This window comes from Equus asinus, chromosome 11 (genome assembly GCF_041296235.1).
Source record: "Equus asinus isolate D_3611 breed Donkey chromosome 11, EquAss-T2T_v2, whole genome shotgun sequence".
Taxonomy (NCBI): domain Eukaryota; kingdom Metazoa; phylum Chordata; class Mammalia; order Perissodactyla; family Equidae; genus Equus; species Equus asinus.
In genome coordinates, this window is record NC_091800.1 from 69,178,745 (window position 1) to 69,192,581 (window position 13,837).

General features: G+C 47.9%; 1 protein-coding gene across 1 annotated transcript in view; it reads right to left on the reverse strand.

Annotated features, from left to right (window-relative positions):
- ABCC4 (ATP binding cassette subfamily C member 4 (PEL blood group)) overlaps window positions 1-12,811 on the reverse strand; it is a 242,789-nt gene extending 229,978 nt beyond the window's left edge. The window contains exon 1 of the mRNA XM_014864856.3: window positions 12,305-12,811. Coding sequence (XP_014720342.2) covers window positions 12,305-12,378 — 74 coding nt within the window. The 5' untranslated portion in view covers window positions 12,379-12,811. The remainder of the gene's footprint in view (window positions 1-12,304) is intronic.
- Between the last annotated feature and the right edge of the window lie 1,026 nt (window positions 12,812-13,837).

The window sequence follows — 13,837 nt, forward strand, 5'->3', positions numbered from 1 at the left end:
CTCAGAATTTGTATAAATGCCACAGTGGATTCTGGGACACGGAGACCCCTCCAGGCCCAGCCTAAAGTTTTAGGCCATCGATAAACCTCCCTTCTACCATTTGAAACACGACAGGCACCTTTCATACCATCAGTAGAGAGAGAAGAGTGCACACTGCCCAGCTGGTGAAAGATCTCTTTCATGGGAGACTTCAAAGAAGCAGTCAGTTGGGTTTATTGCATAATCTCAGTCACATCCTGACCAATAAAACGTACCAATAAAGGTCTGCAAATAAAAGCAATTTATTAGGTGAGCAATTTTATACTCACAAACTTTCAATAGACAAATGTGAGATTCCACTCAATCACCCTCGTAAGCACAATCAATCCGGGCATCCTTGTCTGACCAGGGCTAGGAAATAAACACAGTGACACGGAACCGAAGCTCACGCTCCGGAATTTGTCAGACTTGACTCAACTCTGAGCTCCATGATGTCCTACCTGGGTACAATGAGGACAAAGCCAGCTTCAACAAGGGGTTTCTATAAGAACCCAAGGACCAAGCACCTCTAAGATCCCCGCACACAGCAAACCCCCTTTCCCCCCAATGCCTTATCAAGGGATGAACAGGCCCTGCTGTGCTCGTTGTTCTCACGCTTTGAGAGGAGACTGAAAATGGAGCGGTGATGAGGGCAGTGTGGAACCCTGGGCCAGAAAAATGGAAAGAGGCACGGAAATGTGTTTGAGCTTTGGCCAGCTGTTAATCAGTGGTTCCTAGTCTTCATTGTCCATCAGAAACTCCAAGGGAACCTTTTGAAAATACCAATGCCTGGGTTCCACCCCCAGAGATGAAGATTCAAACTGGCCTCTGGAGGCACCAGGCGTCTGAATTTTACGCCTGCCGAGGTAATTCAATCACAGGGAGGGTTGAGAAACTGCTGCATGCTAACTAGTAAGAACTTGGACAAAAGAGAGCTACCAAGCCTAATGGAAATAACACACGTCAACAACCATTTGAAGGAGACAATTTGCGAGTATATTTAGGAAAGACAGCACCAAGGGCCAACCTGGGTTCATTAAGAGGAAATCAGACCAAACTAACCTCAATTGTTCGTAGGGTCTCAGAGTGACTGCCCAGTAGCTATACCTCTGGACTCCCATCAAACAAATGGCACGACTGCTCTGGACACCCGTGGCCAAGGTAATCTACTGCCCAGGGTGTTCATGAGTGATCAGCCACAACCTGGAGGACAGTCCCAGGACCCGTCCTTCCTGGCTTGAGACCACAGAAGTTTCCAAAGAACTCTCATTAGGCAACAATGAGACACTGAACTTTGACATCAACAAAATGACCTGAAACAGGGATAAAACAGCAGTTGTGTGGGAATAAACCCCATGGACTGTGAAGTCAACTGACTGTGTGTCCAGTATATCTCAACTGTCCGCAGGGTGCCCAGATTTTATCTCTAGCCCAGACTTCTTCCCTGAGCTCCTGACTCATGACCCACTGCCTGCTCGACCTCTCCCACGGTAGCAGGCATCTCAAACTGAACATGGTCAGAACCAAACTCCTGGTCTTCTCCAAACTGCTCCTCCTGCAGGCTTAGCATCTCATTTAACGGAGACTCCATCCTTCGAGGGACTCAGGCCGAACCCTTGGAAGTGACGTGGACTCTCTCTTCCTATCAAGTTTCACAGTCTGTCTAGTATCAAGCTTCAAATAAGCTCTTCCTTGACTCCAACTGATGTGGATTAAGGCTGCCCCAGGTAGAGAAGCCCAAGGTGACCTGGCCTACATGCCGAACTATATGACCCGGTGGATTTTTATGGTATGAATTAGGGCTGCCGCAGGGAGAGAAGACCAGGGCATCCTCACCTACATGCCGATCTATACGACCAGATTCATATCTAAAGTTAAATGACCACACAATAATCAGACCCCATCTGCACTGAAATCATTTAATGACTTTTTACATCATCTTTTCTTTTTCCAGTAAAAATAAGTCACGTACCCATGCCTTAGAAATTTAGCCCTAACCCTCAACTCAGGGCAGCAGCAGGAGCTCTGACTGCCCATGGGTCCTGTCCCTATGCAGCAGCAGCAACAGCTCTTCACTGCCCATGGGTCCTGTCCCCATGCCTGCAGCTCTTCACTGCCCATGGGTCCTGTCCCCAGGCAGCAGCTCTTTACTGCCCATGGGTCCTGTCCCCATGCTATTCTGTACTATTCTCTAAATAAAGGAGCACCACTGCCAGACCTTGAGAGTCCAAGAAATCTTTCTTTTGACTCCTCGGCTCACTGACCCCGCATCACAACTACTTGCCACTGCCACTCCTCCTGGTCAAAGCCACTACTGTCTCTTGCCTGAACTGCTGTGAAATCGCCTGCTGGCCTCGCTGCTTCTGCCCATGACTCCCTTTAGTCTATTCTCAACACAGCAGCCAGAGCAATCTCACTAAGTCCTGAGCAGACTACGTTGTATCTCCTCAAGACTTTGCAGGGGTCCCCACTTCACTCCGAGGAAGGCCCAAGTCCTCTAGTGGCCAACAGAGTCCTCAAGAGCTCTTCTCTTGCGCTGGCCATTCCCCCAGAGCGTGCACAACTCACTCCCTCACCTTCCCTGTGAAGCTCTCCCCCACCCCCCTCCTAAAATTGTCATCTCCCTTCCCCATACACACCCCTCACCCATTTCCCTGTTTTATTTTTTCTCTTCAGCACTTACAACTATCTCACACACTCTATTTTACTTACTTGTTTAGTGTTTCTTCTCTCACTAGAATTTTAGCCCCATGCAGGCAGGGAGTGTTTACCTATTTTGCTCACTGCCATATCCCAAACGTCTAGAACAGGGGTGGGCAAACCTTCTCCATAAAGAGCTAAATCATAAACATCATAGGCTTTGCAGGTCACACAGTCTCTGTTGCAGCCCACAGACAATACATAAATAAATGAGCGTGGCTGTGTTCCAGTAAAACTTTATTTATGAAAACAGACAAGAGGCTGCCTTTGACCTGCGAGTAGTTGCCAACTCCTGGTTTAGAACATTACCTGGTACACAACAAGCTCTCAAAAATATCTGTTCAATATCAAACCTGGTCAGATCAAACCTGGACTATGTCCAGTTCCAGATGCCACATTAGAATAAAGATGGATAAATTAAAAAGCATTCAGTTCAACCAAGTGGAAGAGGGTCTGAAAACCCTCATTTAAAGGCAGCACGGGAACTAAACATTTCTCTGAAAGACAAGATTTAATGGGCTCATGATAGCTGTCTTTGAATACCAAAATGCCACGATACAAAAGGGCGGAGTCAACTTGTTGCATGTTGACAAAAAATAAAAAAGAAGATACAATGGGTTGAAATTGCCCAGAAAGAAAATTGTGGCTCAATACAACAAACTTTTTTTTTTTTTTAGGAAAATTAACCCTGAGCTAACATCTGCCAGCAGTCCTCTATTTTTTGCAGAGGAAGACTGGCCCTGAGCTAATATCTGTGCCCATCTTCCTCTACTTTATATGTGGGACGCCTGCCACAGCATGGCTTGACGAGCAGCGCATAGGTCCACACCTGGAATCCGAACCCACAAACCCCAGGCCACGGAAGCAGAACATGCAAACTTAACCACTACACTATGGGGCCAGCCCCAATACAACATAATCCTGGCATTCTAACATGAAGACATAAGAGCAGTAAATTTCCCCATTGCACAATAGCTGGAAAGTATTCCAGTACTGACTAGATCTCTCCCTTCCAACCCCATAATTCCAGGACCTGAGGAAGGAGAGCAGACAGGAGCTAGCCTGGAGAGAAAGAGGAGACACAAACTAGCCCCACCAAGAGACCAGCACAGAAGCGGCCATGGGACCAGGAAACAGAATAAGGAGCTAAGCCAGAAACCAGAGAAGGGCTGCAGGTGTTCATGGTGCACAGGTGGGGAGATGGAAGAAGCGAAGTCTAAACATCGGCTGGGAAGAAACGAGAGAAGTATGACCTTGAATGATATCCACCACCACCAGCTGGCAGGAAGGGGTATGACGACCGAGGGCTATCCACAGCACACTTCTCGCTGTTCTCAGGACACTCTACCCCTTTGTATGATTCTGTGTCCTGCACATGTCTGTCACCTGCCTGGGATGACTCCTCCTCCATTCAACTCCTTCTTGGAAGACCCCAATGATGCATACTTTATTCATACCTCTATTACAGTACACACCCCAATGTGCTATGATGAAATCTTTTTTCTTTTTTTGGTGAGGAAGATTGGCCCTGAAATAACATCTGTTACCAATCTTCCTTCCCCCCCCCCCAAAGCCCCAGTACATAGTTGTATATCCTAGTTGTAAGTCCTTCTAGTTTTTCTATATGGGATGCCACCACAGCATGGCTTGATGAGCAGTGTGGAGGTCTGCACCCAGGATCCAAACTGGCGAACCGTGGACCGCCAAAGCAGAGAGCGTGAACCAGTACACCACAGGGCTGGCCCCTGTCATGAAATCTTGCAGCTGACCTGCTGACACAAGGCCCACTCTCATGGTCACCAGCCAACTATCTGACTGAGACCTGGCCAACAGGCTATGAGTATAAATGATGTGTGTCACTTCCCAGCCTGGAACACAAAAACCAACCACATGTAACTTCTTGCCAGCTGAACAAAGAGGGCTCCATGGAGAGGACCCAAGGACCGAGCCACAAGATATAAAAAGTCCAGCTACTGAGTAAGTGTGTGGTGTAGTTCCCCCAACAAGACGACCCAAAGTGGACTACAACATGAGAATAAAAGTGTAGCGTTTGCTTGTTTTGTTTTCTTTTTAACTCAGCCCCTAAGATTTGGGCCTCGTGTTTTCAGCAGCTGGCACTATTTACAGAATCAGTACAATGACTGCCTTCCCCAGTAAACTGTCTGAGCTCTTTCAGAAAGGAATCTTGTTTTCATGGTTTTGAACCGGCAACACAGGAGGCACTCAAATGTGTGCTGAATGAATAACTGAATCCACAGAGGGGTCCAATCTGCACCCTTGTGCTCTCAAGTAGAAATGGACTTTGAGGGCTGAGAAAGACCTGAGAAAAGTGGTTCCCAAACCTTACTTAGGATCTGAATCACACAGGAAGCACGTTTAAAAATTAACATGTCAGGATGTCACCACCTCTCCCTGACCTGAACCCCCAAGAGATGATGATCCTATGGGTAAGGAATGAGACTCAAATTTACACTTGTAACCTATCTGGGAAATAAACCGTGGCAATTTACAAATGAAAATGTTAGCTTACAACTGCTAGGTAACAAGAGGAAGGTGGCAGGGCTCTCTTTTAACATTTATTTACTGCTTACTATCTGCCAGACACTATCCTAAATGTTTTATCGCTGTTTGGTTCGTGTAAAGCTCTCAACAGCCCTATGAGGTGGGTACGACGATTAGTCCCATTTTACAGATGAGGAAACTTGCCCGTGGTCAGGTAGGCAGCATAGCTCAGATATACACCCAGGCAATCTAGCTTCAGATGGGGCGCTGCTCCCCTGTACCAGACCTGGATTAGGGCTCAGTGTTGTAGAAACCTGCCTGTGGCCACGGTACTGGGAAAGCGACGTGGGCATCGGCCTGCTTTCTCGCATTTACTCCCAGGACCCTGGTAACCCAGCAGCGGGCTCAGCAGCAGCTGCTTTTCATCAGTCAGGGCGCCAATCCTGGTTGGCTCTGATGGCCCAGCAAAGGCAGAATACTCACAAGATCTGCCTCACTTCATCAGGAAAGTCCAGCTGTGTGAGAAATGATGGAAGATGAGACTCAGAACGCAGATTCTGAAGGATCCAGAATGCCACACTAAAGAATTACTCTTGAGGGGCCAGTGGTGGCAGAGGGTTTAAGCTTGTGCACTCTGCTTTGGTGCCCCGAGGTTCACCAGTTCGGATCCCAGGCAGGAACCTATAGACCGCTTGTCAAGCCATGCTGTGGCAGGCATCCCACATATAAAGTAGAGGAAGCTGGGCACGGATGTTAGCTCAGGGCCAGCCTTCCTCAGCAAAAAGAGGAGGGTTGGCAGTGGATGTTAGCTCAGGGCTAATCTTCCTCAAAAAAAAAAACAAAACTGGATGGGTAAGGATGCCAACAATCCACACAGCAATTTGGGAGGTAGCATAATGAAGAAAAGGTAGGAAAACATGCTTTGGATGCACACATATGTAAAGAGCATATTCATTCACTAACATGACTTTTAGATGTCTGCTGGATAGTCAGCTTATTCATTTATTTATTCAGTCAACCAACATTTACCTCTCAGAGCTGGAACCAGGCAGACAGAAGCCTGAGCACTGCAGGACTCAGTATGTGCTTAGGGTGTGGGTGAAACCCCAACTGGGGCACTTGGACCTAGCCATGAGGCTCCTGACAGGCTGCCCAACCTCTCTGATCTGGATTTCCTCATTTGTAAAATAAGTATTCTCAGGATGCCTGCCTCAGAGGATTGTTTGAGGATTAAATGAGGCAAAGGTAAAACAGTGAGAGAATTCTGAGCTCATAGGACGCATTCAATAAGGGGTAGTGATTATCAGCATTGTTACCTAAATGGATCTCCGAGGTCTAACTGCCTGCATCCAGCCCTGAAGTAACTTAAACTGCAGATCCCAGGTCCCACCTAGACCTACCAGAACCAGAACACCTGGGGGGAGGGGCTCTGCAACTGCTTTTTAACAACAGATCAGAAAACACTGCTGAACTAGGTAAACATGAGTTTTAACATCTACAGAAAACATTAAGCCTACCCTCTGCATACTCCCATTGTCAGTTACTGTATGCCTATGTGCGTACAAAATACAAAGAGATCTTAAAAGGATCAATCTTTAAATGGATCTAAAATTTATCTTCCTGTCTTCTGGCACCCTGCAGCCACAAGGACCTGAGGCCTTAACTCTTGACTGGGTGAGCTGCATCTCCAGTCTCCCGATTTTAAGGCTCAGATTCACTTGCATGGAGGCACACAGAACTTGCAGGACAGAAGAGAAAACCTGAGTCCACCCAACTGCAAAGCCCAGCCCTTCCCACAGGTGCTCCCGGCATCCACCCTGATGCTATTCGTCCACACAGAAAATACCTGCAGGGGTTTGGAGCTCACACAAAGAGGAAAACCCGGAGGTATCCTCATAGAGGGACAGGGTTCCCTGGCCCCATGGAAAAGTCACAGATGAGGATAAGGATGAAGGCTCACCTGGTACTTGGTACCCCTGCGCCCCACACCCCACAGAGCCTGAGAGATACACAAGGAGGGAGGGGAGCCCTCTGGAAGACTCAGAAAGACAAACTATCCACTGGACACATCTGAATGGATACCAGTGAACACCTCTGAGGCTGATAAGATGCAGGATTATAAGGATAAAGATCAAAACAAAAAGAATCAAGAACAAACTATAGGAGATAAACTTACAAAATTTGTTCTGCTGTTTACTCGCTGCAGAGACTCAGCAGTAAGTTTTCATACATCTTTGGGGCGCTCTCCATCTTGCTTGGGGCTGTAGTTATTGTAAAAATTGCCAAAACTCATCAAACTAAACGCGTAAGAAAGGGGAACAGACGGAGGCCACAGAAAGAGCCCTGGAGAGCTAACCCAGCCTCCACCTGCAACCTCTGAGTTTCTGAATGTGAATGAAGAACAACCAAGAGATTAATATAAGAGGTATCCTGAAAATGCTGCCAAAATCCTAGTTTAAAATAAAACATTTCTACACATTCACAAGCAATATTTACTGCGGGCCTAATGCAACCAACCCCTCTGAACCATCTCAGCACTCAGCCACTTGCATTTCCCCCTCCGTCAGCAGCTTTCTCTGAGAAGTCTCCAGAGAGTCTGTCTTGACACCAGTGGCCGTCTCCACAACAGCATTCGCTTGGCAAGGTGACACTCACCGACTGAGCCGGCATCAGGGGAGTGAGGATTTAACCACTCTCTGGTGAGCCAACTGCATCGGACCCAAACCCTCCTCCACCCCCGTCTCTGGGGACACGTCCTGCGCTGCTAACCCCCAACCTGCTGACCTCCGGGGGGAGAGTGGGCAGAGGAACTCAGAGCACACCCCTGGCAAGAGGCGCAGCAGGGGAGCGGGTACATCACAGGGACAGCCTCAGGGAATGGGACAGTCTGGGGCCCAGCTAGACAGGATTCACAAGCTGTGCCACTTATTTCCAATAATGCGGAAGAGGAGGAATTATTTCATAAACCGTGATGGGAAAACGGGCTGTTGTGGAAAAACGAGGCCTATCTTACATCAAACACTAGATGAAATTCTAGCTGCCTTTATTGATGGATACAAAACCAGGAGAGAGCTAAAGAAAATGCTTATGGAGATTTAGATGATGCCAGAATTTTAAAAAAAAGATATACTACAAATGCAACAGGCGAAACTAAAAAGAAAAGCTCAATGTAATTAATGATACATAAATTTAAAACCTCTGAACTAAATTGAGACAACTGAAAATCTGGAAAATATTATAAGCACTACAGTCATGCGCCACTTAATCACAGGATATGTTTGACCAATGTGGTGTTAAGTGATTTCACCATTGCGTGAACATCGTAGAGTGGACTTAGACAAACCTAGATGGTATAGCCTACTACACACCTGGACTAACCTTATGGGACCACTGTCATATATGCGGTCCATTGTTGATGGAAACCCTTTATGCTGCCATGACTGTATTACAAGTTATTTCAAAACTATAAATGCCTCATAGGAAAAAATCTATTAACAGACAATTCAAAGAAATACAAATAAATGATCGATAGATACAAAAAAGTTCCATCTATAAATCAAATAAAATTGTTTGATAATTCTTTTAACCTTTTGACTCAGAAAAAATTTTTTTTGAATTCAACTCAAAGTTGACAGTGAAATAAGCACACGAACCACTACGAAGAGGGCAAATTGGTCCAATCCTATTGGTAAGCAATTTGACCTTTCACCAGTTATCTTACTTCTGGGAACACAGAAAAACTATGCACCCAAATATATGCGTATGGATATGCATTACATCATAATTAGAAATAAACTCTGTTCAACAAAAGTGACAGACTGTATAAGTCGTAATCATTAAATATCATGTTTTGAAGATTATTTAATGCCATTAATAAATGTTAACCATAGAAAATTAGGAAGGAATCAGGACCCAAATCTATTTAATTTTATAGAAAAGATTTGTGCGCACAGGTATATAAAAAGTTTTAGAGGAAGACTAAGAAACAACCAAAATATCAGCAGGTGTACTTGGCTAACAGAAATAAATCATCCGGGGCCGGCCTGGGGGTGCAACGGTTAACGCACAGTCCACTTCGGCGGCCCGGGGTTCACCCGTTTGGATCCCAGGTGGGGACACGGTACCACTTGGCAAGTCATGCTGTGGGAGGCGTCCCACAAATAAAGTAGAGGAAGATGGGCATGGATGTTAGCTCAGGGCCAGTCTTCCTCAGCAAAAAGAGGAGGATTGGCAACAGTTAGTTCAGGGCTGATCTTCCACAAAAAAAAGAAAAAAAAAGCAAGAAATCATCCTATTCCTTTCTTTTCTAAAGTTTTAAATTTCTTACAGAAATAGAAAAAAAAATTCTTTTCAAAAATCCACAACAATTACCAATAGCCATAATGTACGACTCCTCTTAGACGCCAAGTCTAAACAGAGACATGAAAACACCAAAAACTCAGTAGAGTCATTTGTATAAAGGTCAGTAAGCTAGTTATCGGCATCATTTGGGTAGGTAGCTACCAGTTCACAAGTCTGGAAAGCAGATGAAATTTGAGAAGAAAGGTAAATACCAATGAGTAGATGAAAACTTCGCTTTTCCTCAACAAAGTGGGCCTTGTCTCAGGGTGGCACGTCCTGGCTGGGCTGATTTCAGCTTGCCCACCTGCAGCCAGGGGGGTACACAAGGAAATCAATAAGGTCCCTCAGACTTTAAATTTTATCAAACTGAAGAAGGTAAATAAATATTGGATGGTCATCATGGTCAACAACTGACTTCACAAAGTCTCACCCCTTACTCAAAAATCTAATACTGGAATAACAACACCAATGGGAGGAGTAACTCAGAGCAGTGAGCGAGCCTCAATCTTCCATCAGAGTCACCTGAAATTCTCGTTGACCCCGCCCAGTTTCTGGTTTTACAGAATTGGTCTGAAAAGGGTGCCAGGGGATTTGCACGTCTAACAGGCTCCCCGGATCCTCGGATGCTGCAGGTGTGAGCACCACATTCTGAGAATTGCTGCCCTAAAGCGTGGTAATAGATGCTTCCCGTGCACTATCTCCAACAGCAGGAGCTTTAAGGAACTCCAGCCTACAAGAACAAAGCTGTGCTTGGAATGAACAGCTGTCTCCATGCATTTAAGGAGAACCCCAACAGGAGCAGCTCAGGACAGGGGATGCTAACACATGAACTCAGGCTCTGCAGCCAGACTGCCTCGTTTAGGATCCTGCTCTACCCCTTACTAGCTCTGTGATCCCAGGCAAGTTGCTCAACCTTCAAGTGCCTTGAAGTGTGAAACCGAGAGAAGAGCCCCTTTCTCTCAGGCAGGGAAACCAGAAATGAGTGCCTACCAAAGTGAGCAACGAGAAGTTCTCCCCTCCCCATTTCCATGCACAGATTTTGAAAATCCACAAACAGAAAGTGCTTCCAGAGTCCCATGCCCTGCCTAAAGTTAAGGAGACTTTTGTCTACTTCATTATTTACAGTAGCCACATCCATATTCCTTCTTCTACGCCTTCTTTCCCTAAGGGCCACCATACGGCCAAGAGATGTCCCTACACATACTGAGTACACCACAATCAAGCGTGGACCCACTCATCCCCTCGGGATCCCCTAGGCTCTCCCACAAAAAAAGAGGAATGATCAGAGCACCTGGCGGCATAGTGGTTAAGTTCCATTGCCCCACTTCAGCAGCTCAGGGTACGTGGGTTAGGATCCAGGTGTGCACCTACATACTGCTCATCAAGCCATGCTGTGGCAGTGTCCCACATACAAAATAGAGTTAGATTTCCACAGATGTTGGCTGGCCACAGATGTTAGCTCAGGGACAATCTTCCTCACCAAAAAAAAGGAATGGTCCCCTGAAATGTACACAGCATTATAAGACAATATGACCTCAATTTTTTTAAAAAAAGGTAATGATCAGAACACATGGGAAACAAGAAAAGGTTAGGGTTAGGGTTGAGAAAGACAGATCTAATAATCAACCAAGTGTGATTAAAGGCCAAAGGTTCAGGCCCACCTAATTAGTGAACTAGACGGAAAACTAAGAGCCTCACATCTCTGGACCGTTTTCACCTGTGTGTTTCCTCCCAGCTCAGGGACCGACCCCTCAGTAGTTTTAGAACCACCTGCGGTCAAGATCATGGATCGCTTCTAAAGGCCAGAGATCCCGATAAGACCCCACAGGTTTCAGGGATGCCATCCCGAGAGTGACCCTCCAAGTTGGTAGTGGCAATATTAACAGGGGAAAGGGGCTGGTCAAAGATATCCTGCAGTCGTGGCTGCGTGCGCCCCAGGCAGAAGGAAAAGTGGTTCAAGAACAGTGTCCTCATTCACTGAATAAAAAATAAACTGTTTTTTTACCCACATGCAATTTGCCGCAACTAGCAACCAGGACACACAGTGAGAGGCGTACACGGGAGGGAGAGAGAAAGAGAAAAAGAGAGGTAGGCGGGCAGACAGACATGGTCAGAGACACAGAGAAAGGCCAGTGGAGTTGAAACCCAGCTGTCACGTAAGGAATATCGGAAGAGGTGGGGACACTATTGGGAGATGGCAATGGTCCAGGGTACGAAGTATGCTTTGATTGAGATTAGATAAAGCAAGCTGTTCAGAAGCTGCTTGCTTCGGAGAAAAAAGGGTGCAGCTTTAGTTCAGGAGCCCCGCGAATCCCCGCGCGGTACCGGCGAGCTGGCCAGGACAGAGAGTGGGAGGGCCAGTCTGTCTCCCACTGGGCAGTGATTTCCCCGAGGCAGCCTCGGTTCTCTGTCTCCCCACCTCGTGCTCCTGCTGCTCCTCCTCCTCCTGGGCACTGGAGGTGGACCGAGCCGCGAGCGGCAAGGCAGGGAGACGCTGCGCCCCCGCCACCAGGTCCCCCGGCCCCGCTTCCCGGCCCTACTCCCGCGCGCGGGGGCGCAGGCGGGGACCACGCAGCCGGCTGGCGGGGGTGCGCCAGTGGCAACAAGAAGCCCGGCGGTGCGGGCGCCGGCAGACAGCGCTCCCTGGCCCAGACCCTCGGCCCTCCACCCCCAAAAGGCGCGGGCAGCGTCAGGCACGGGCCCGGCGGCGGCGGGGTGTCGCAGCTCGGGCCGGGGGGCTCACCAGAAGAACACGCGCGAGCAGAGGTTCGCGTCCTGCAGCGGGTTGGGCTTCCCCTCTGAGTACACATGCAGCATCTTGCCGGCCGGGCTGGGCGCGAGCCGGGGTCGCGCTCTGAGGGCGGCGGTGCGGCTCTCGCTGCTCCTGGAGGCGCGGGCAGGGATGCTGGAGCTCGGTCCGCTCGGCGGGAGCCTGACAACCACCCGCTTCCGGGAGCGAAGCGCCGGCAGCCCGCCCCGTTCCCGCCTCCCGGTCCGCCTGCCGACAGCCGGGAGCCGGGAGCTGGGCCGCCGCTGCCCGGAGCCCCGCGCAGATGCGAGGGAGGCGGCTGGCGCCGGTGGATGGAGGTGGGTGGGCTGAGCACGCTCGGTGCGGCGCGGAGGCGTCCACGTGCTGGCACCTGACTGCAAACTTGCCGAAATTGGTGCTCGGAGCCAAGGCACCCACCCAGAAGGTGGAGCGGGGAGGCGCCGGCGCCGCCCGCCCCTGCTGCTCAGAAACGCCCCCTTGGCTGCGGCTCTCAGAAGACCAGGAGGAAGCTGTATGACAGCTTCAGCAGCCCGCCTTCTGGGCTCGCTGCCCTCATCAGGACCAAAAAGGGTGTGCTGTGGGAGATTGTCCAACCTACGGGCTGTTCTCCAACCTGCGGGCCAAACATTTGACCTCAGACAACAGCAGGATTTAGCAGATTATCTTTGTAGAGCTGCAAGACCTAAAGAAAGGTAACAGAAGATTAGAACAACTCAAATGATTTTGAAAGATGAATACACGTCATTGGGGGCAGAGTTTTGGTATCTCACATGTTGCATTGTACAGGGGAACCTCTGAGAGCTTTTTTGCTACCCTCTTAGACTGGGAAAGGGGGATATGAGCAGAGAGATTCCGCCTTGTGATTTCTTTCATCATTCCCTCAAAGCCTAGCAGAATAACAGTAACAAACAGAACATACATTACAGAACACGGGTTATGCGCATTTCTGGGGACCTTACCTTACTTTGATCTCTAACAATGCCCCAGTCAAAAAGGTATTGTTGTCCCTATTTTACAGATGAGAAAGATGAGGCTCAAGGACAGAACCTGATGAAACCCAATTTGGACTCAAGTCCAAGTCCTGCATGGTCTGTCTCACTGGTGGATGGTCAGTGTGCCTAAAAGCTGCCTAGAATACACTGGTTGAATGAAGGCATGATTGTAGGACTGAGGGAACAAAATCTTGGACTCCCACTAAGTTTTCACCTATTGGCGAGGCCATCTTACCAGGTCAACAGCTTCTCTTCCCTTCAACTCTAAATGAAGAAAGATCAAAGGTTACGAGTTTGTGGTGCTTGTTACAAGATTATTATTCTCTGACAATTTCCATGCACATTAGCTGAAATGATGTCATTAATAATGGCTTTTATTTTCAGGTATGCGAGATGAATAAGTTCTGGGGAACTGGTGTACAGCAATGTGACTATAATTGACAATATTGTATGTGTTCTTCAAATTTGCTAAGAGAGTAGATCTTAGAAGTTATCAACATAAAAAAGAAGAAAT